This window comes from Amphiprion ocellaris, chromosome 23, assembly GCF_022539595.1.
Source record: "Amphiprion ocellaris isolate individual 3 ecotype Okinawa chromosome 23, ASM2253959v1, whole genome shotgun sequence".
NCBI classification, from domain to species: domain Eukaryota; kingdom Metazoa; phylum Chordata; class Actinopteri; family Pomacentridae; genus Amphiprion; species Amphiprion ocellaris.
Genome location: NC_072788.1, coordinates 7345982 through 7366599, shown reverse-complemented (window position 1 = coordinate 7366599; position 20618 = coordinate 7345982). Strand labels below are relative to the sequence as shown.

Below are 20618 nucleotides of genomic sequence, written 5' to 3'. Positions count from 1 at the left end.
ACTACCACCTAAGGAGTGATATATTTAATTTTGAAAAATGCATTTAGCCATACTTAAAGCTTTAAGTACTTTATTAACACGGACCTAAAAATGTTGTATTGTTTTATTATCACAGGTTCTGTCTGAAAAGAAGTGGCATCATTTTAAACAGTGAAATCAAACTAATAAAATTTAATGACCAACCAGTGAGCAATACTGGATTCTGCAAAAACATAAACAACTTTTTTTTAATCTAAATCTTATCTTAACACAGTTAATGTATTAACTTATTTTTGTGTGTATGCATGTATTTATTGATTTATTTAGTACTGTTAACATATCAGAGTTCTGAGTGAATTTTTCTTAAGACAGGCAAAGACCATTTATTGATTACATATAGGCTGTTAAATGTTTATTAAAAACTAAAAAGCATTTTTAAAAACAACTTAGGCATTTATGGAGTCACTAAAATACTGTAGAGTACAGACCACATCAGCATGATTATAAGCATCCTCTGGTAAATTAACAACCAGATACTGATGTCTCTCACCATATGGACTTCAGGAGATGACTGGGGGATGATAAACTGTGACCTACTGGTTGGGTTCTCTCTGTTCTCATGTTTCTTACATGTTTGTCCCCTGACAGCCGGGTCCTAATGTTTTTTGAGCAACACACCATACTATGACGTTTTTACAAGTGATGGTTCTACTATGGAACCAGTTTGACATGTTCAGGTGTTCTTTGTGTGAAAACTCAGAGATTTCAGGGATCAGAAGGTGGTTTTCAACTTTCTTTATTAACTTTATGCTTCAACTTTAAACTAAATTTCCTTCACTAACCCAGCCCTCTGGACTTCCAGTAAGCTGTGTTCCTATTGGCTGTCCAGGTGGCTGCTTGGTGTTATCAGGAACACCTGAGCAGCTCAGTGTCTTCCTGCTTTATTTAGCTGCAGACAAACATTTCCTCTGCTTCTCTTCACCACTGAATCGGGTTTAGCTCCATTGCTTTAGTTTGTTTTTTAGGCGTTGGCTTGCAGCTTCCAGCAGTAAAATCGTCTTTAATGTGTTTCTTGGTGTGTTTTAGGGCTTTGTACTGGATAGTTGTCTTGGTGAATGTGGTTCTTTAGCCACAGTTAGCACATGGTGCTAATGTGTGCAGTGATTAGTGGATTTGGTGCAGCTGAGTTGTGTCTTTATCTTGGCTGTAGTGAGTCTTTAGAGGTTTTTGGTCAGACACATTCTGTATTCTTGTTTGTGAACCAGCGTTGGTTGTCCAGAAGGTAAGAGTTCCTGTCCTGATTCTCTGTTCTCAGAGGTTCTCTGGTAGGCTGCAGGAGACTTGAGCGTTTGGGTTGTGCTAGTTTGGTTTTTGTATGGTTTCATTTGGACGACTATCTTGAGGCCCCTCCATGTGGTTTAGTGAGGTTTTCTGCAACGGTTCTACAAAGCAACCTGCAGCAGAAGAGACTTTGAGAGTTTTTAGGAAGTTCTGGAGACCAGACTTTAGAGCAGCAGAAACATTTGTCAGCAGTTTGAGCAGGAGAAGGTGATCTTCAGAGTAGAAATGAGACAGAAACCTTCTTGACCCGTGTGGTGAGGTCCTGTACCAAGAGTTTGAGCAGGTTGTGAAGAGTCTGTAGTTCTTTGGTCTGAAAGCACAAGAAGAGTCGACTCATTAAAGGAGAAAACAGGAGATATTGTTGGTTCTTCTGTCACTCTGCAGTTTCCTTAGACTGAATATCAAGTTTATATTTTAAATGATTTCCCATGTGAGCCCAAGAAGACTTCAATAAACTCCCTCCATCCCCTGGACACAACATATTTTATTATCATGTTAAATTTTTTTTTTTTGTTTTTGAGTTTTAATCATACTTTTAGCATAGTTTTTTCTCTTTGCTTGTTTAGTTTTGTAATCTGTGTGAAAGGTACTAAACAAATAAAGTTGAATTGATAAACTGAATAACTGACTAACTCATGATTGTGACAACAGAAGTATTTTCATTGTGATTTAAGGGTTTGTTTCATTTTTAAGGTTGGGGTTAAAATCTTGACAGAAAAAAAAGATTAAAGAAATAAACTACAGTAAAAAAGCAATTAAATCAAAGGAAAAAAACATTTAATATAATACAATTTTTCAAAAGAAAATTAAACATTAAATACAATTAAATTATATTAGACAAAATATTTAATTAGATAATTAAACAAAAGATACAAAACATGTAATTATGAAATTAAACAAAATTTTTTAACAAAAATATTAAACATTAAAGATGAAATATTTGAGATAAACATTTAAAAAAAACAATTAAACAAGAATATTACACATTTAGAAAAATATAAAACATTTAATTAGATTATTAAACCTTTAAAAGTCAAAACATTTATTTAAAAAATTAAATGTTTAATTAGAAAATTAAATCTTAAAGACAATAAAACTTTAAATAGGAATTAAACAGAAAATACAATGAAGCATTTAAAAAGAAAATTAAACATTAAAAGGTGGTAAAACATTTAAAAAGAAAAACCTTAAAGATTTAATCAAAAAATTAAACATTGGGAAAGAAAAGGAAATTTTTCAAACAAGCCGATAAAACATTTGAAAAAACAACAATTAAACATTAAAAAGACAAAACATTTCGAAATCAGATCAGACATTAGAACAGAATAAAAGGTGAGAAAAGAGCAAAACTAAACATTTAAGAAGAATCAAACTAAAGATAAAACCTTTGAAAAGACACCAGTTAGACTTTAGAAGATCAAATTAAACAGAAGAGACAATAAAACAATCAAAAAGAGCAAAAACAGATAAAAGTCAAAGTGTTTTCTAGTCTGAAATGAAAACAAGTTGTTTCTTCAAACATTTCCTCTTTCTATGTTCTTGGTTTGGACAGATTTACTAAGAACTCATTTCGGAAAACTGATTTCCAGATAAAGTCTACTAGTAGTTGAAGGCATTGATCAAACTAATGTTACCTTCTGATCTCCACAAACTTTACTGTTCAGTGAAGAGAATCAAAGTTTGTTCAGGATTTCTAAAAAATCCACAGGTGAAGGTCTGAGAAGAACTCAGATGGATGGTCTAAATGTGAAATCAAGACTCATGGTGACAAGTTTTAAGGCTTCTGTTAACCAGAAAGTTCAAACTAACAGAGAACTACTGAGAAACTTTTAAAATTTCAGTCCTCAGACTGTCTGAAGGTTCAAACTCACAGAGAACGACTGTGGGACTTAGAAAATTTCAGCCCTCAGACTGTCTGAAGGTTCAAACTAACAGAGAACTACTCAGGAACTTAGAAGATATCAGTCCTTGGACTGTCTGAAGGTTCAAACTAACAGAGAACTACTGTGGGACTTAGAAAATTTCAGCCCTCAGACTGTCTGAAAGCTCAGGTCCTGAGGACTCGGGAGGTGTGGAGGCTTTGGAAAGTCTTGGAACTGAGGGTTCCACCCTCCAGCACAAAGGCTGAAGCCCAACCTCCTGAGAAAAACGGTCGAGTCAAGACTTGAGTTAAAAAAAAAGTCGAAAACGACAAAAAATAGATGATAAATGCGCAAAAAAAAGAAGAATTTGTATCTGAGCGAGTAGCTCAGGGGGATAAGAAGAGGACTCCCAAGCGGAGGGTCGCAGGTTCAAGACCCACCACCGGCACTTTTGTTTCTTTGTCTTTGTCAGAATTTTGAGAAAATTTAAGAAGGGTCTGGTCTTGAACCAGTGACCTGCAGCTCCATAGGCAAATCCTTAACTCACTGAGCTACAGATCAGATACAAAGAAATAATTTCGTCGTCCCTTTGGCATCGTAGTTCCCGAAGTGACCACATGGGTGGAGCCAAGGCGGAGTCTGGGTGGAGTCAGGGCGGAGAGTAGGCAGGGAGGTGGGTGGCGGCCTCCCCCCTCTACTCCCCCACCTCCCACCACACCTTCCCCCGCCCGACGAGTTCTTCGAGTCTCCACGAGTTCTTCGAGTCTCCATGGGTTTTCCCCAGTTTCTGGAGTTTCCACCAGGTCGGAGGCAGAACAAGTTGTCATGAAGAGGTGTTGAAGTCAGCCAGGATGGACTGACTTTTTACAGCGACTAGAAGGAAGGCCACTCGAAGAGCAGGTCTTTAACCACCATCCATAAAATCCATGGAGTCACTCCAGAGAAATGAAGGGAGGTCAACTTTTATCAACCTCCATCCAGATGTTCAACTTGATATCTTTGACATTTTTAGCACCACAAACCTTTAGTATCACACTTTATTATCATTTATTAGGATTTTAATGGAATCCACCAGCAGATTTTGTTTTTGTTGACAAACTTTATTCTTGTCATCGTGGGACTGCAGTATTTAAAACTGTTCCTTCTATTTGACATCATGTTTATTAGTTTTAGTGGAGAAAGTTATTTTAGTTGTCGATTAGTCTCTTAAAAACTAAATAATCAATTGGATTAGTCAAGAGGTTTAAATTTCTTACTTTGTCATATTTTAAATATGACAAAAAATATAAAAATAAAGCATCTTGAGACAATTTGACCTGTAATTGGCGTTATATAAATAAAATTGAATTAAAATTGTATGTATCTTGTAATGTTGGAGTAATTCAGCCATATATGTTGGAAAACACATTTTCTTTGTCCATTAATCTGTTGATCGTTTTCTCCAGTAATTCATTTCTTGTTTTGGTTTATAAAATGTCAAGCCCAAACATATTCAGTTTACTGTGATAAAAACCAAAAAGATTTACATTCATGATGCAGGAATCAGACAGTTTTTCACTTTTTATCTTAGTTTAGTCAGAAAGATAGTTGATAATGTGAGAATTGTTGCAGCTTGTGAGCCATAGAAGGTTTTAATCTTTGGGGCCGAGTGTCAGAAAACATTTAGAAACCAACATCAACAAAACACTCAACAAAGATTTGAACATCATTAAAGGGAAATCCAACTTTTGCATGACAATGTCTAATTAAAGGACATTTATTTCCAATGTAAATGTGTGATATTCATCCTCTGGAGCTTTCTCTTCACATCATCTTCCACCTGGACTGGTTTGGTCGGGAGCATGTGCAACAAACATTTGAAAAACTGCACTTTAACATCAATGAATGACACTGAAGTTTAATCTCTACATAAATGAGACTGAGTCTGGTTGTGCTGCTCTTTCATTAACTCCTAAGTTTAGGGAAAGTTCAAACAAAAGAGGACAGTTCAGAGAAGACTTGAGAATGAGCTTATTCTGAACAAACATCTCAGATTTTCTGAGCTTCAGCACCTCTAGCAAGATATTTTAACAACAAGCAACTCAAGAGATCCAGAAGTTGGAGAGAGTTAGCTTTAGCTGAGCCAAAGAACATGTGGGATGCTAACCTAGCAAACATTTCAGACTTTTCTCTGTGAATTCTGAGAAATAATTTCCTATTTAATGACAGAGCTACACATCTTAACTCAGTCTCATTAAAACAGACTCTAATTCAGTGTCATCCATCCATATTAAAGTGCAGTTACCCAAAATGTTTGTTGCATGAGCTCCAACAAAACCTGTCCAGGTAGAAGGCCACTTTGACAAACAGGAAGTGGAAGATTCCAAGCAGATTTATAGAAGGGGGAACTGGACTGTACTAAGTGTGGTCGAGTATAGAGGGGTGTTTTGTGGGTTTTTAAGGCTGATAATGATTATTAGTGAGACGTTTGGAGTAGATATTCATTTGCAGTAAATGAAAGTATTTAAAATCTTGGAGTTAAACTTAGAAGAACACAAACTCTAACAGAAAACTTTGTTGATACGTTTTTGTTTTGTTTACAGGTGTTAAGTTAAAGGAGTTTTATTTGTGACGTATAACCAATCAAATCACTCCAGAAGACAGAGCGACCACAGGTAGATAAAGGTTCAGAGCCAAAGTAGCACCATTTTTAAATGTATTTATTACCGTGAATCAGTAAAAAATAAAATACTGATAATGAGTAAATCAGTCAGCCCACAATTACTACAATTCTACAGTTGAGGTCTCTTTCCTTTGACTTGTTATTTGTACAATATACGACGTATATGACGGTGTTTTTTCATACCAAAGGCTATACTACAATGTTTTCTAAGAGGCATACGATGCTAATCTGGTTGTTCTGGCTCTGGTCTGCTGCACTCCTCCTCTGTTGTTTTCTGGATTGTACTCAGCTGCATGCCTTCGTCCACCAGGCCTTCGTTGACTCGTCCCGCCTGCCGTCTCTGGAGCTGAAGCTGGACTGGAACAGACCAAAGTACAGTCCAATCACGATGCCAGCTGCCTCTCAAAAGGCTCCTTCATCTGGCAGGTGGCGGCACTTCTTCTGAGGGGAAGCTGAGCTGGCCCAGCAGAACTTTGGAGATGTGTTCCAGTGGTTGGTGGATGTGTGGGGAGATAGAGAGGGACCTTTGAATTGTTCAGAAAGGATAACAGGGAATCCATTGGTAGCTTTAGTTTAGGGTGATACTGCGGTGTGTTTTTGGGTTTTAAGAGGTGAACAGGAAGAGGGTTTTTTTCGTATTGATTATCTTTTACTTTGTTCCTGGTTGGAATGCCATCAATGTCAACATGAAGTTCACTTTTAGTTCTGTTTATTTATTTTTATTCTACTAACACCCATTTGCTTTTAACCCCCTCACATGTTGTGTTGTTGTAAACTTACTCTGTCAAATAAATACTCATCTAACCCTCTGGAAACCAGCGTTTGGACTGTTTTTGTGTTGCTCCTCACCTACTGACAGCTGTGGACTAAAGGCTATACTGTGACGTTTTTAGAGCGACATGCTATACTATGATGTTTGTTGGGTGGAACACTATACTATAGGCTTTTTTAATTGACATAGTACTGTGACGTTTTTTGTTTTAGTTTTTTTTTGTTTTTTAGCAACATATAAGAATTTGAACAGTTTTAAAATTTACTATACTTTTACTTGTGCAATGAAATTATTATTCTATGGCATTTTTTAGATGACATATTATACTCTGATGTTTTCTTGAATTACATACTATTTTGACAATATATTGCACAATGACATTTTTTGAACCACATATCATACATGACAATTTTAGGCAACATCCTATCATTTTGCGCTTTTTGAACCACATAATAATCTTTTTTTTTTCTTGCCAACATGCTGTACTGTGAACTACAGGCCATACTATGTTATTGTTGAGTAAAGCATACTATACTTTGGCATTTTCTGAACTACATCCTATACTATGGCGTTATACACAGAGTGCTTTGGTTACATGTTGATTTATAATCTAGATTTTTTTCTGTTTTGTTTTTTGACAGGATTACCACAGACCTGACTGTGAACACCGTCAACACCCACCTCAGGGAGACGCTGTCTAAGATCTCAAGGCTGTTTGGTCGTGGTCTTTCTGGCACGTACTCTTCCAAGATGAGCTGGGAAGTTTAACACTGATGGAATGACACCAGGTCTAAGCCGACAAACTTCCACTTCCTCCTCAACCCATAGTCTCTGGGAAACCTACATGGAGTAAGAAAAGTAGACAGAGAAGTAATTAAGTCTGTACACAACATATTAAAAAGAAATCATGCTAATAAATTAAGTACAAAGAACCGAATTCGCCAATATACTGGAGAACAGAGCTATTTAATTTGATAAGTATAACCTTGTTTAGTAACATTTCAATTATTTGGGAGCAGTCCTAAAGAACTGCCTGTAATCCCAATCATAAAATGGGTTTGGAGGAAGAACATAGATGGTAATCTGGATATACATAAGTTAGGCTTTATAACTACTATTGGTAGTATTGGTGGTAGTAATAGCAATCTGACTACTACTAGTAGTAGTGATAGTACACTACTGCTGCTGATACTGGCACTGCTACAACTTGTGATACTATTACAAATGCTGATACTACTTCTACAACTCTAACAGCTGTTTATACTACTACTACTGCTTGTACAACTATACTACAGCTACTATTAATCGTCTGGTATTTGGTTGTCAAGCTGCTAGCTCACCTTAGCGTTTTGCTAGTGGCTAACTAGTTAGCTCTCATAGACTGGAAGCTGTCAACAAGATTTCATAATGAAAAAAGAGCCAAAAACTATTCTTACCTATGAAAAGTCATTCCATGTTTCCTTGTCTCAATCGTACGACGTAGTGTGTAATTATATGCAGCACAGTGAGACGGCATACTTCTTGTTTCCGTTTTCACGCCGTCTACATCAACGGAATGCACTGAAACTTTGCCCCCACTAGCTTAGCCTCGCTGTAGCACACATCTCAAAGGGGCGTGTCCTATCTACTCATTCATATCTATGAGAACAACGGTAGCTGCACATAAGGACGTCTGACGTTGATTAGCTGCGTAAATACCATTATATACAGTCTATGGTAAATACGTATGTGAATCGCATCATTGGCTGCAGCAGCCAGTCACCGGTCACTCACTGACTCACATTGAAAAATAGCACAGAATGAATTGTTACGTCTTTATTTTATTTACAATTTAGGTTGGATTTTTTTTTTTTTTGTGCGCAGCGCAGATTTTCTGTGCGCGGAGACCGTGTCAGCAGTGCGCAATTGCGCACGGGCGCAGTTTAGAGGGAACAGCGCTCACCACACAGCAGCTCAGTCACATAACTGCACAGGTGGATAGGTTTGCAAAATAAACTTAGCTGGATATTTAAAGTGTAACTGATTTCCAATTTAATTGTCCTTGAAAGTATCTACCTAATGTTCATTATTTTTTGTATTACACATGTAACAGTAGTTTATTTCACTAAAATGGACAGGTGTTTATTTATTTGCTTACCTGCATGGTTCAAGCAGGACCTCCAGCCTCTGCAGTTTGCCCCACTCAGCTTCGGTTGGAATAACCAATCTGTGGTTGTTCTGTTGGTCCAACGTAGCCTGGACAGCTTCTCGGTTGCGTAGGAGACGTGAGACCATTGCGAGAGTCGAATTCCACCTGGTCGGTACATCCTGTATAAGTTGCTCGCTCTTTTTTCCAAGTGCTACTTGTTGCTGGTTAAGTTCTGTGGTACTCGCAGGACTTTGTTTAAAATGGCCAACAATCTTGCGGCACTTTGCTCGTACACCGGAAAACCCGCTGCTATCGAGGCAGATCGTGATGGTCCTCTGGAGAATGTGAGTGTAGCGTGGTGAGTTGAGAAAGATGCAGAGACTGAATATTCCTTGGAGAAAGACGGCAGATCTCCGTTTATTGTTAGGCGAACAGAGGCAGTAACCGGTCTGGCCTTTTGAATGACAACCCCCCAGAGCGTGGGAACCAAAAAAAACAAACAGGGGAATGCGCATGCGCGCTACAACACCCGCTTACATGAGCATTGCAGACGATGTGCTCCTATGGAAGAGCTCTCATAGCAGCCAGCAAGTTTGCTGCGCTGTCTGTACCGATGGTGGATATCTTGTTTTCAATTCCGCAGTCATTTGCCACTTTGAGAAACTGTTCGGCGCATTTATCAGCAAAGTGCCTGGTTTCTGTTTTCATGACAGTCAGTGCAAATGAGTTGAGGTTCCACTCACCATCAGTAAAGTGTCCGGTCACCCCCAAATAGCTGTGGTTGCCAGCTGAGGTCCAGTGATCTCCGGTTATTGCAATATAGCTGGGCGAATCCTCCAACAAAGTCTGAAGTTTGTTTTTCTTTTCGCCGTCGTACATCTTCAGTGTGTGTGTATATATATATATATATATATATATATATATATATATATATATATATATGGATATAGATATAGAGTTTCCGATTTTCACTGGATTTAGGTTGATTTTTTTCTGAATGTTCTTAAAGAAACATTTTTTTTAAACATTTTTTTTCCACCAAAAAATGTTCAAAAACTGTTGAAAATGTGGAAGCTTTCACTGTGAAAATTTTTTTTCTCCACATTTTCAAACTTTAAAACGGGTCAATTTGACCCACAGGACGACACGAGGGTTAAACCTGTAGTATGGGGAACGTGACTGACTGTAGAGTTAAGACGGCTTCTCTTTCTAACAAACCTTTGTCTGATAAAGCAGCTGAAACATTATGAATGAATGTATAAATGTGCGCAAGAGCCTGAAACGTTTGGAAATGCTCGTCCCTTTTCCTACACAACCATCCCACAAAACACACGTGCTAATAGTTCCTTTGTTGCAGCCTGGTAAAGACAAAAAAAAGGAATTTTACAAATTTTTTGAGCAGCGAGATTAAACCGCAGCGGATTAATCTCGCTTCTCACGGAATGGATTCCAGAGTCAGACTATCATTATATCATTGTTTTTATTACTATCATTGTAATTTTTCATCATTTTGTCTTTGCACAAAAAAAACAAACAAATAATACATTTTTCAGGAGTTGATCACCCCTCCCAACCCCAAAAAACCCACCACTACAGTTACAGTTTGCTCAAAACACATTTAAAATCAATGTAAATTACAGCAATGTAAAACGAAATAATGTAAAATAAAATCAACCCTGAAAGAGATAATATAACAGCAACAGCCAGAATAATAATTAGAATCCAATACCCAGCACCTTAATAAAATGATCAACTTTTTAAAAGAAAAATTCTGACGTATTAAAAACTGAGGAAAAAAAACGACAGTGTGTCATTGTGATAGAATGAAAGAAAAGTGTTAATTTAGGTACAACCAGCCTTTTTTTTTTGTTTCCTCCCACCCTCGTTTGTTACATCGACAAATCTGGAGCATCAAACGCGACGCGAGAGAAAGAAAAGGAAGTGACTTCTGCTTTTTTTCTCCCCGCTTCAAGCCATCCTGGACCGACAAGGCCTTTAAAAAGTGAATAAAAAAGAAAATAAAAATGACAGACGGGAGGAGGAGGAAATAAAAAGGACCGAAAAATGAGCAGTAGTCATCGCCGCCACCTTGAACATTAAATACATCGATATCCGGCGCTCGGAGGGGAAGGTTCAATCTGGCGTGGAAGTTAAATGTGTGTTAAAAAGGTGCACGACACCGAAAAGGCAGCAATGATATGATCCGATGTGACCCTTCACACCTCTCCCTACTCCGCTCTTCTCTCCTGAAAACCTGTACAACCCCCCCCCCCAAAAAAAAATTTTTTTCCAACGACACAAAAATATATTATCAAATCAAAAGTAGAAGAAAATAATTCACCATTCGTCGTCGTCGTTGATTTTTGTTGGGTTTTTTGTTGTTTTTCCAGTGATCTTCTTTTACACACTCACATGACGGACTTCTTAACTTTTTGTTTTGCTCTTTGGGGTGAGAAATGCGTCGGTTTCTGGGTTGACATTCTGGATATGAAGGCGCGATGCCAACCGAGTGATACCAACATTAAAAAAAACTAAATAAAATAAAATTTGAGCATTCATGCGCTTGACAAGAACCCTCAGATTTAATTCTTCAAAGAAAGGCAACGTAAAATCCATCCTCACCTCCTCCCCGGGTTCAAATATGCCCCTCTTTTTCCAGTGCACAACTCTTTTTAAAAGCCATAAAAGAAGAATTAAAAATAAAACATTGTAAAGCCCGCAGGATTGAAATCTAACTGGCCTCCTCAGACTTGATGGTGTGAGAGGATTTTTAAAAAAAAAAAAAAAAAAGGAGTGAAAAGCTGGATGTGTTTGTGCTGAGTTCAGTCTGAAATTAGGGAAGAGAGGGAGGTCTGTGAGGGCAGGAGGGAGGATGGGTGAGGCGGGTTCTGAATGTTCGTTTAGGTGAGCAGGCAGAAGGTGGAGAAGGTCCTTTAACCGACGACGACAGCAGCAGTCCGTCCTCAGCCGTGCAAATGTGTGTGACTGAAGTCCGTTCAGGTTTACACAATCAGAACAAACTCAATCAAAACTCACTGCCAGCAAGACCAGGCTCCACGTTCACAACCTGAACTTTCCATCAATCAGAGAAGAGTTTTGTTTCTCAGCATTCCTCTGCTCGCTCCATCCAACCCCCACCCGCTGAAACAACAAACAAAAACAAAGAGCTGGCAGCAGGACCGTGCAGAGAAACTGAATAAATAGCAGGAAGAAATGACAGGAGTGGTCAAAGTGATCGAAGTGTGACTCCTAAAAAACAGAGAGAAGATCGGACATGCAGAAGAGTGGAACGTCTAAGTAGAACATGACAGAAAACCCCCCGGCGGGGCAGAGAGAAGACCTCGGTCTGTAAGTACTTCTTCACAACTCAGAGGAAATCAGAGTCTCTAACGGCAGGGCTGCACCAACGTGTGGAACAAAACTTCTAGAAAAGGAACGTTTTCTAGCCTCAGAGAACCGGTAGCCCTACTTCAGACCTGTGTCTACAGAACAATCATGTTGTTTAAAGTGATCCCACCCTTTAGCTTACCTCCTGACCTCCACCTACAGCATCATCCTCCTCGTCTCCCCCCCACCTCCAACCCTCCACCCTCTTCTCGCTGCTCCTCCGCACTCACAGTTTGAGCTCGTTGGCGATCTTTGAGGCAATGTTCTTGAAGGCGATGGATGTGCCCGAGATCCGCTTGAAGCGCACGCCGTTGAGGGAGAGCCGCGGCAGCTTGCAGACCTCCATCTCCCACTGGACAAAGTCGTCGCGCGCCGGGTTTCCCGACACGCACAGCAGCATGTAGCGCTCGCGCAGCTCGTACTCGCAGCTGTTGGAGTCGAGCACCTTGCGGATCTCGCGCATCATCTCCATGGGCTCCATGGACGACGTGGTCTTCATGGACCAGGTGAAGCGCAGAGAGCGCGGCTTGGCCGAGTCCTTCTGGCTGGCGATGGCGGGAGGAGTGCCGGTGCCACCTGTGATGAAGAGGAAACAAAGTTACAAATCAAGGCCAGACTCTAAGACTTGACCGAGTTCAGAGCTTCAAAAAATCACAAAGAGAAGTCAGCATTCAGAGGCAGCAGGATTTATTTGTTGACAAAAATCCAGGAGTAATTCTTAGCAGTGATAACAGCCCAAGAAGAATTGAAGATACTAAGCTGTGCACCGTCTTTATGCTGTCAGCGTTGGTCATTTTCCCACACCTACAGGCCTATGATAGGACTTTCTCAATCTATTAGTCAGATCATAACATCAGGTTATCATATTTCACCCTAGATCTCACTTTACAGAAGACATTAAGTTATCATTAGGCCATCTTTTACAGAGAACATGCCCAGACATGTTCAGATTTTTTGCTCCACATCTTACCCTTATTGTTTTGTGACAGATTTCATGCATATTATTCCAATATATGTTAAAAGTTATAATACCTTAAGTTTATATCATTATATTCTGCCATAATTATATCATCTCTTATTTTTAGCACATCGTACCCAAGAAATATGACACTACACCTGGAGGGGAGGAGGAAGAAAAGTTAGAGGCGAGAAATGAGTCCGTCAGGGAGGAAGAAGAAATGACTGAGCTACAAATAACAAGAGGTAATAAAATGCAACACAGAAGACAAAACAAAGCGAGAAAAGATGCAGTAATTAAACAAAGAGGGAAAACTCTTTAAGTGTTTTCTGCTTTTCTGTACAACAAATTTTACAACCGTCTTTATTCCTGTGAAACAATATTTCATGGGTTTGAAAAGTGCTCCATGAATACAGGGGGTCCTTGACTTAGGTCAGAGTTCCGTTCCTACAGAGTGATGTAAGTCGATTTTTGATCATGATATTGATCAGTTCTTCATAAAAGTCATGAATACCAATGACTTTCATGCATGTACGAATCATTTTACAAGAAGATAAAAGATTATGTTCCACTATTTCTACAACTTCGTCTAATAATGTTGATGTTCGTGGGTGTTTCACCCTGTTCTGGGCGTTTTATTAAATCTAATTTCACTTCCATGGTGTGTAGCCCTTAAGGCAGAATTATCGATGTGCTTTTATTTTGAAAAAGCCTATATTTTGAAGTTGTTAACAGTTGTCACTTCCTGTCTGCTATTTTGATGTGTAGCTTTACAGATGTATGTGCTTTTCTGGATGCACGGCTCTCTACTTTGTAAACGCCACAGAGTCAATGCTGTAAGTAATTAACTTTATTTTTGAACTTACTGGTTCAGTTAAAAGGATTTATTTACATACATTTATGTTGTTATATTCTGTTTTTGTTGCAGTTTTCACTCTGTAATGTCCACCAAGAGCCACAGTAAAGTCAAGTTTGCTGTGAGTCACGATTCATTTTGCAAACATGAGTTTAACTAGAAGGGCTGCACAGTGGCGTAGTGGTTAGCACTTTCGCCTTGCAGCAAGAAGGTCCCTGGTTCGCGTCCCGGCTTTCCCGGGATCTTTCTGCATGGAGTTTGCATGTTCTCCCTGTGCATGCGTGGGTTCTCTCCGGGTACTTCGGCTTCCTCCCACAGTCCAAAAATATGCTGAGGTTAATTGATCATTCTAAATTGCCCGTAGGTGTGAATGTGAGAGTGACTGTTTGTCTGTATATGTAGCCCTGTGACAGACTGGTGACCTGTCTAGGGTGTCCCCTGCCTTCACCTGAGTCAGCTGGGATAGACTCCAGCCCCCCCCATGACCCTAGTGAGGATTAAGCGGTGTATAGATAATGGATGGAGTTTAACTAGTTGGACAGCTACAGCTTTTACGTTGCAGTGAAGACCGCTCACATGGAGATCCTTTTCCTCAAAGCATCAGAAGAGTCTGACTTACGCTTGGGAGTCATAATGACAGGCAAAAAGTTAGCGAATGTAGCACAATCCAAGGTGGCATACAACCGGAAAATGTAAACAAAGCTGTCTTATAGCGCCTGGTGACGATGTATTCATCCGCTCCGCTCGCCAACTAGTTCCATGTAACCAGTTCTGATGTAACGCTGAAACGCCATAGGTCGAAGACGCCGTAAACCGAGGACCCCCTGTACTTGATTGTTAATAAATGATGTGAAAAGAGTAAAAAATGAGGTTGAACAGACAATGACAGAAACGCTCTCCAATCTAAAAACTCATCACAACAACTCTCTGAAGAAGAAGTGATGACAGTAATCTGAACACCAACGCTGGATTCACTGAATGAAGAATCCTTCAGTGACCATTTTCAGGACACTCAAGGACACCCAGACTGGATCTAATGAGAATTTTCATTATCTATGAGTCTGTTGCTTAAAATTTTAAAAGAGTGAAGCAGTGATTTAGTGCCATGAGGTTCACTGACTGGTCGGAGTTTCACTTTGAAACATGGAGACTGAGATATTCTAAATATACGAACCTCTTAAGCTCTGTGTGTTTGGTCACAATACAGACTAATCTAGAGATAATTTACTGACAAAACTGCACTGAATAAGGAATCTGTTCTGTTATACAGTCTGGTCTAAACTGCTTTTACTGTTATTTTAATCTTCGTCTTTCTATTTTACTCTACATTTTATCTTTTCCATGATTTATTTTTCCTTTTTTTGTGTTGCATCGCTGTTTTTCTCAATGTTTTACTTTATATTTTACATGCTTTATTGTATTTCTTATCTTTGCCTGTAAAGCATTTTGAATAACTCTACATGTGTATTTATAAATATCTAAACTTGCTCGATGATCCTGTAGCTCTACTGCGACTGCGTGTTGCTACTTGTTACTTAGAATTACAGTTCAGGTGTGGAGAGATGAGTGATTCATGCACTTAGAGTTGGTATTACTGACAGCCAGAGTATTAAAAGACCTGAGACAGTGACAGACGGGTGTAAGGGGCATCTAAAAAGCTATTAAACCATATCAGAATTCCAAAATATACAGCCGTCTTTCTCTTTTCCTCTCTGTTCTCAGCTTGGCTTCACTTCTGGGGAGCTGTTATGTCATCCATCTTTATATATATATAGCAGAGCCAATAAAGTGAATTTAACTGCCCTACACTGACGTGTTTCTAATGTAATACTGGTGTAAATGAAATACTGGTAACACCTCAACAAAATAAGATCACAACAACAAACTAACATTAGTGTCTCTGAGGGTTTTGAGTTATTGTTCAGTGTGTCTTTCAGCCCTTTTCCACCAAAAAGAACCAGGTGCCAGTTCAGTGCTGGTCCTTAGTTGGTTCAAATCTCATGCCTCCTAAGAACCGGTTTGCTTTTCCATTGGCAAAAAGCCCAGTGTCTTCTAACTCTACATGAACAAATCAATCTATAAATACAGAAAATAACTAAAAATCCAAGGATGATCTCCGAGTGCCGTCTCCACAATTAAAACCAAAAATGGACTTTCTGTAAACCTAGTGTCCAACATCTCATTAAGAACATGTAGGAGCCAATGAGCCCACTATATTAAAGACAGGAACCAATAAAGTTTGTTGGCGCATCATCATTTTAAGTACTGCTGAAGCACCTCAAGGGCTTCAAGCACTGGCTTAGCCTCTACAGTACGTTTAACATCAAAATGAAAATAAAAATTTCAAAAATCTAAGTTTGCACATGACACAGAGGCTTCACTTGTGAGTCTGTTGTTCCTGACATACTGAATGTGTACTCAGTAGTACAGCTTATCCATCTATCTATACATATCCTATAATAAAGCAGTATGAAATAATATTATGATAGCTCGATTCTATGTTCATTGACCCAGCGTTTGGAGGCCTATGAGTGTCTGGTTATGTGCAACATATATACTTCAATCAATCAATATATTTATCTCCCAGATAACGGGCATTGTGAGTGTCTGGCACTATGATTTTGGGGGTCGGGGATCGAACTAAGAGGCAACGTGTCCCAAAATGTAATCACTCTTAGGTTCTGCAGCCGTCTTTTAAACTTTAAAACTCTCTATACTATGAACTCTACTGCTGTTTTTGCATTATTCATAATAACATATGTTTCTACGGTCAGATACACTTTAATTAGTTGACTTTATTTTGCTGAAAAAGCAATATATGAAGACAGTTTGGAAAGAAGAGAGGATGTCGCTCCTGAAACTGGACCTACCGGTGTTTCCAGATCCTGGTGAGGAGTTGTTCTCGTCGTTGTTGGAAGAGGAGGACAGGACGCCGCCAGACGTCTTCTCCGACTTGTCCACTGTACTGCTCAGCACAGACCTGAGTGAAGCGATGGGAGGGTGGAGGAGGACAGCAGGGAGGACAGAAAGGACGGATATGAGAGAGAGATGGGAGGAGAAACAGAAAAAGATCGGGACAGGAGAGGTGTGGAGAAGGAAGAGTGAGGATGGAGGAAGGGAGGAAGAGATGAGCACAGAGAGAAAACAAGTAAAAGTGAGAATCGAGAGAATTATTTTAAAAAGCAGAAACACAAAGGGGAGGAGGAGTGAAGAGGAAGAGGGAAATGATGAGGTTGTGGATATGAATGGAGACAAAAAGCAAATTTCTTTTAAGCACCCCCATGTGTGTTTGTGCGTTAACACGTCTCGAATCAATTTAATTATGCTTTCATGTGAGTTGGAGGGTTTTTCACATGTAGCGGCACAGAAACACACATCTGGGTGCTTGATTGGATTCTGATTCCTCCTCACTCTCACACACTCTCTCACACACACTCACCATCATGCAGGGCCACACCGTCACTCTCAGTCTCTAGGATGCTACCATTCACTGCTAATCTCCCGTCCCCTGATTGGTCAAACCACTATCACCATCACCAATTAAAGCTCCCAGTTCGGGGCCCCTCTCCCAACCATTCACAACAAGCTCAGATCAACTACAGGTCGGTTCCAGTCTACTGATTGGCAGGCGGTTTCGGTAGAGTCTGGGGGGGTTTTGTTGGGGTTTTTCGGGCTGTTCTGTATCTCACCTGCTCCCCTCATCCCGACCCTCTCCCTCATACGGACTCCTCGAAAAAAATCACAAAAGTTTAGTCTTTTTTTGAGGGCCACGGGCAAGATGTGGGCTCTTCAGACAAATAGTAAACCAGCTGGTTGGACACAGTCCTCGCCATGCCTGCCTGAATCTGCAGAATCCAGCCTCGACGCCAAATATGTGATGCCACTCCCACTGCTCAAATTTAAGCTTAGAGCCGCCTGAGGACTACAGAACCCACAATGCACTGCTGCTTCACATAACACCAGTCCACTCGGTGCAAACACAGCTCCACCACTAGGCAGAGATCATTACTCTCCAATGGGATGAAAGGATGAGTGAAGGAAGCTCCAGCAAATATTCAACAGAGTCTTAGCCAAGATATAAAAAGTTGCACTTGGACTTTAAATTCCTCATTCACTGTTTATTTTTAATCTTTGGCATTTTTCACTTCAGTACATTTTTTAAATCATAGTATATTTAACACTTCTCATATACTTGCATTGGTGTGGTCACTTAACTCTTTGTGTTTGCTACTGCAACAACAAAATTTCCTCTTGTGGATCAATAAAGTATTGATTTTCTATTCTAATCTGCCAACATGTGGTACTAGCTAACTAATATTGGTTACACCTGCCAGTTAACAGGTATGAACAATTCTGAACAACTCATCTTAACATTATGCACCAGTCTGTTTGGCGAAACCCATTTTAATTTTAGCAATCTGTAAAATGACGCTGAGCAATAATCCTGCAACTGATTATTTCCATGGTTTTAATTCAACAATTAGCTATTTGGTCTTTAAAATGCTTAGTCCACAACCCAAGAATATTTAGATTACTGTCATAAAGGAGTAAAGAAACCAGAAAATATTCAAATTTAAGAAAGTGGAATCAGAAAACATTACCTAAACTGATTAATCGATTATCAAAATAACAGGTGATCCATTTAATAGCTGGCAACTGTTTGATTAATCATCATAGCCCTACTTAGTTAAAACTTGAAAAGAACAGATCCACCCAGCTCTGAGATGGATTATAAACAGTGAATGGGTGGAACAAAATGGCAATGAATGAGCGGAGTTTAAATGGAACTGGTTTAAAAAAGGAGCAGGCTGAAACTAGACGGCTCCAAGTGTTAATGTGAAGCAAAATTAAAGTGATTGGAGCAGAATCCAACAAAATGACATGACGTGAAATGGTTGGGACCAAGGATGGAGTGGTTTGGAACAGAACAGTCAGGCATGGTGAGGGCGAGTCCTGTGGCTGAAGGAGGTTAGGAGCATTAATGATCCCAGCGCTGCGTTAAAACCTTTATTAGTAACACTGGACCTACACATAGGCTGTTCAAAACACACACACACACACACACACACACACACACACACACACACACACACACTTAACCCTGCGGCCTACATATTATACATAACAGACACACACCACAGTACAGTAACATTCTCTCTTGCATCAGCAGACAAGACTGAAAAGAAACTAAAGCGAGACGAGCAGACGACAGAGAAACGTGGACGGAAAATAGTGACACACATGCAGACAATGGCAGGAGAGTGACATGACAAATTCAACACTTTTTGCTCTTAAATTCATTCTGTTGTGGGTGAAAACATCATTCCTGTTTCGTATTTAAAAAAAAAAAACATGTAAAAATACCTCCTGCAACAGAAGCATGGTTAAAAATATAGCAAAGGGGAAATGACAAGTGGGGAAAAAAGTTACATAAGGATTCCTTAAATAATAATAATAATAATAATAATAATAAAATATAGAGGTAAAGTGGTAAACAATGTAAAATCATTTGTGCCATTTTACATGCCTTTTAAAAAAATAAAAAACATGGCTTAAAATGAAGGGATGCAAAATGGCTCCCAGAGGAGGGACACTGTGACATCAGGGGGAAACAAAGGATTGATAAGATGGTTATTTGATCTCACTTGCTATTGAGCACATAATATATGATAAACTATAAATATAAAGACTAGAATCTTATCATGTAAGCTCATTTTCTCCATCTTATATTTCAAATTGAATGATTTATGAGGTGAATTTAGCAGCCTATGGCTGTTGCTACCTTTATCAAAGTGGAAAGTGGTTTATCATAAGGCAATGATGATGAAGCTGCATTGCAACTTCACACCACCAGGTGGAGCAATGGTCCCTAAGAAAGAGGACAATTGCTCTACCTGCTGGTTAAAGGCAACCAATACACTTTAAATCCAGTGTGTGAGATGTGTGTTCATATAAATATGTAGATGTAAAATGTGTCGGCATGTTGGTGTAGCGCAAATATGTAGATGAAGAATGAGAGATGCGTTTATGTAAAATGTCTGGCAGTTGCACACATAAATATATATATATATAAGTGTGTACATCAAGTGTGTTACGTGTGTGGTCACAGAATAAAGGTCTTTCCAGCCAGAGTAGGTCAAAGCCATCCAGTTCTGTTGCCGCTGCTGTTAGAGAGCCAGTGCCAGAGTGCAAACAAGAGCAATGAATGAAAAAAGGAAAAGTGCAGCCTCCAGGAAAAAAAAAATATAAAGAGTGCAGCCTGAGAAATGCTGCAGCCTCGTCCCTCCCGGGTCCTTCTCCTCCTCCCTGTCTCCGTCCACAACTACAACCAGCTACGACTCCTCATTACAAACTACCTCCCCGCTGGGATCTACGGACAACACGGCTTCTAGGAAACTCCAATTATAGGGACCAAACTGATGAGAAGAAAGGTGAGATGGGTGATGGTGGATGGCGTTAGTTTGGGTAATTGTTAGCAGCAAACCTGGGCAGAGATACTTCTATCGCTTCTTTTATTTCTCGTAGAAAAATGAGCAAATTACCAGTGAGAATTCTTACTGTGAGACCTCCGTCTAAAGCTAAAAAAGGGGGAAAGGGGTTAAGCATGGGAAGGGAGTAGTTTGATGACAGATTAGCCGTCAGGGCTTGACCTAAATCTGGGATGCTATGAGGG

At 39.5% G+C, this 20618-nt stretch overlaps 1 protein-coding gene and 1 long non-coding RNA gene across 12 annotated transcripts in view; both read right to left on the bottom strand.

The window, feature by feature from the left end:
- Window positions 1–711: 711 nt before the first annotated feature.
- On the bottom strand, window positions 712–8646 carry LOC129348086 (uncharacterized). The gene is made up of 3 exons (XR_008600501.1): window positions 8053–8646; window positions 7298–7456; window positions 712–1630 (listed from the first exon to the last, which is right to left on the bottom strand). It is a non-coding gene; the product is annotated as an uncharacterized LOC129348086 (long non-coding RNA).
- A 1559-nt stretch (window positions 8647–10205) lies between these two features.
- mark2b (MAP/microtubule affinity-regulating kinase 2b) overlaps window positions 10206–20618 on the bottom strand; it is a 57127-nt gene continuing 46714 nt past the window's right edge. For 7 of the 11 annotated variants that reach the window (XM_023270266.3, XM_023270267.3, XM_023270257.3 and 4 more), the window contains 3 exons: window positions 17635–17673; window positions 16816–16925; window positions 10206–12707 (listed from right to left, as the gene is read on the bottom strand). In XM_023270266.3, the coding sequence (XP_023126034.1) occupies window positions 12358–12707; window positions 16816–16925; window positions 17635–17673 (499 nt within the window). In that variant the 3' untranslated portion in view covers window positions 10206–12357. The remainder of the gene's footprint in view (window positions 12708–16815; window positions 16926–17634; window positions 17674–20618) is intronic. The other 4 variants (XM_023270259.3, XM_023270261.3, XM_023270263.3 and 1 more) reach the window with 2 other exon arrangements.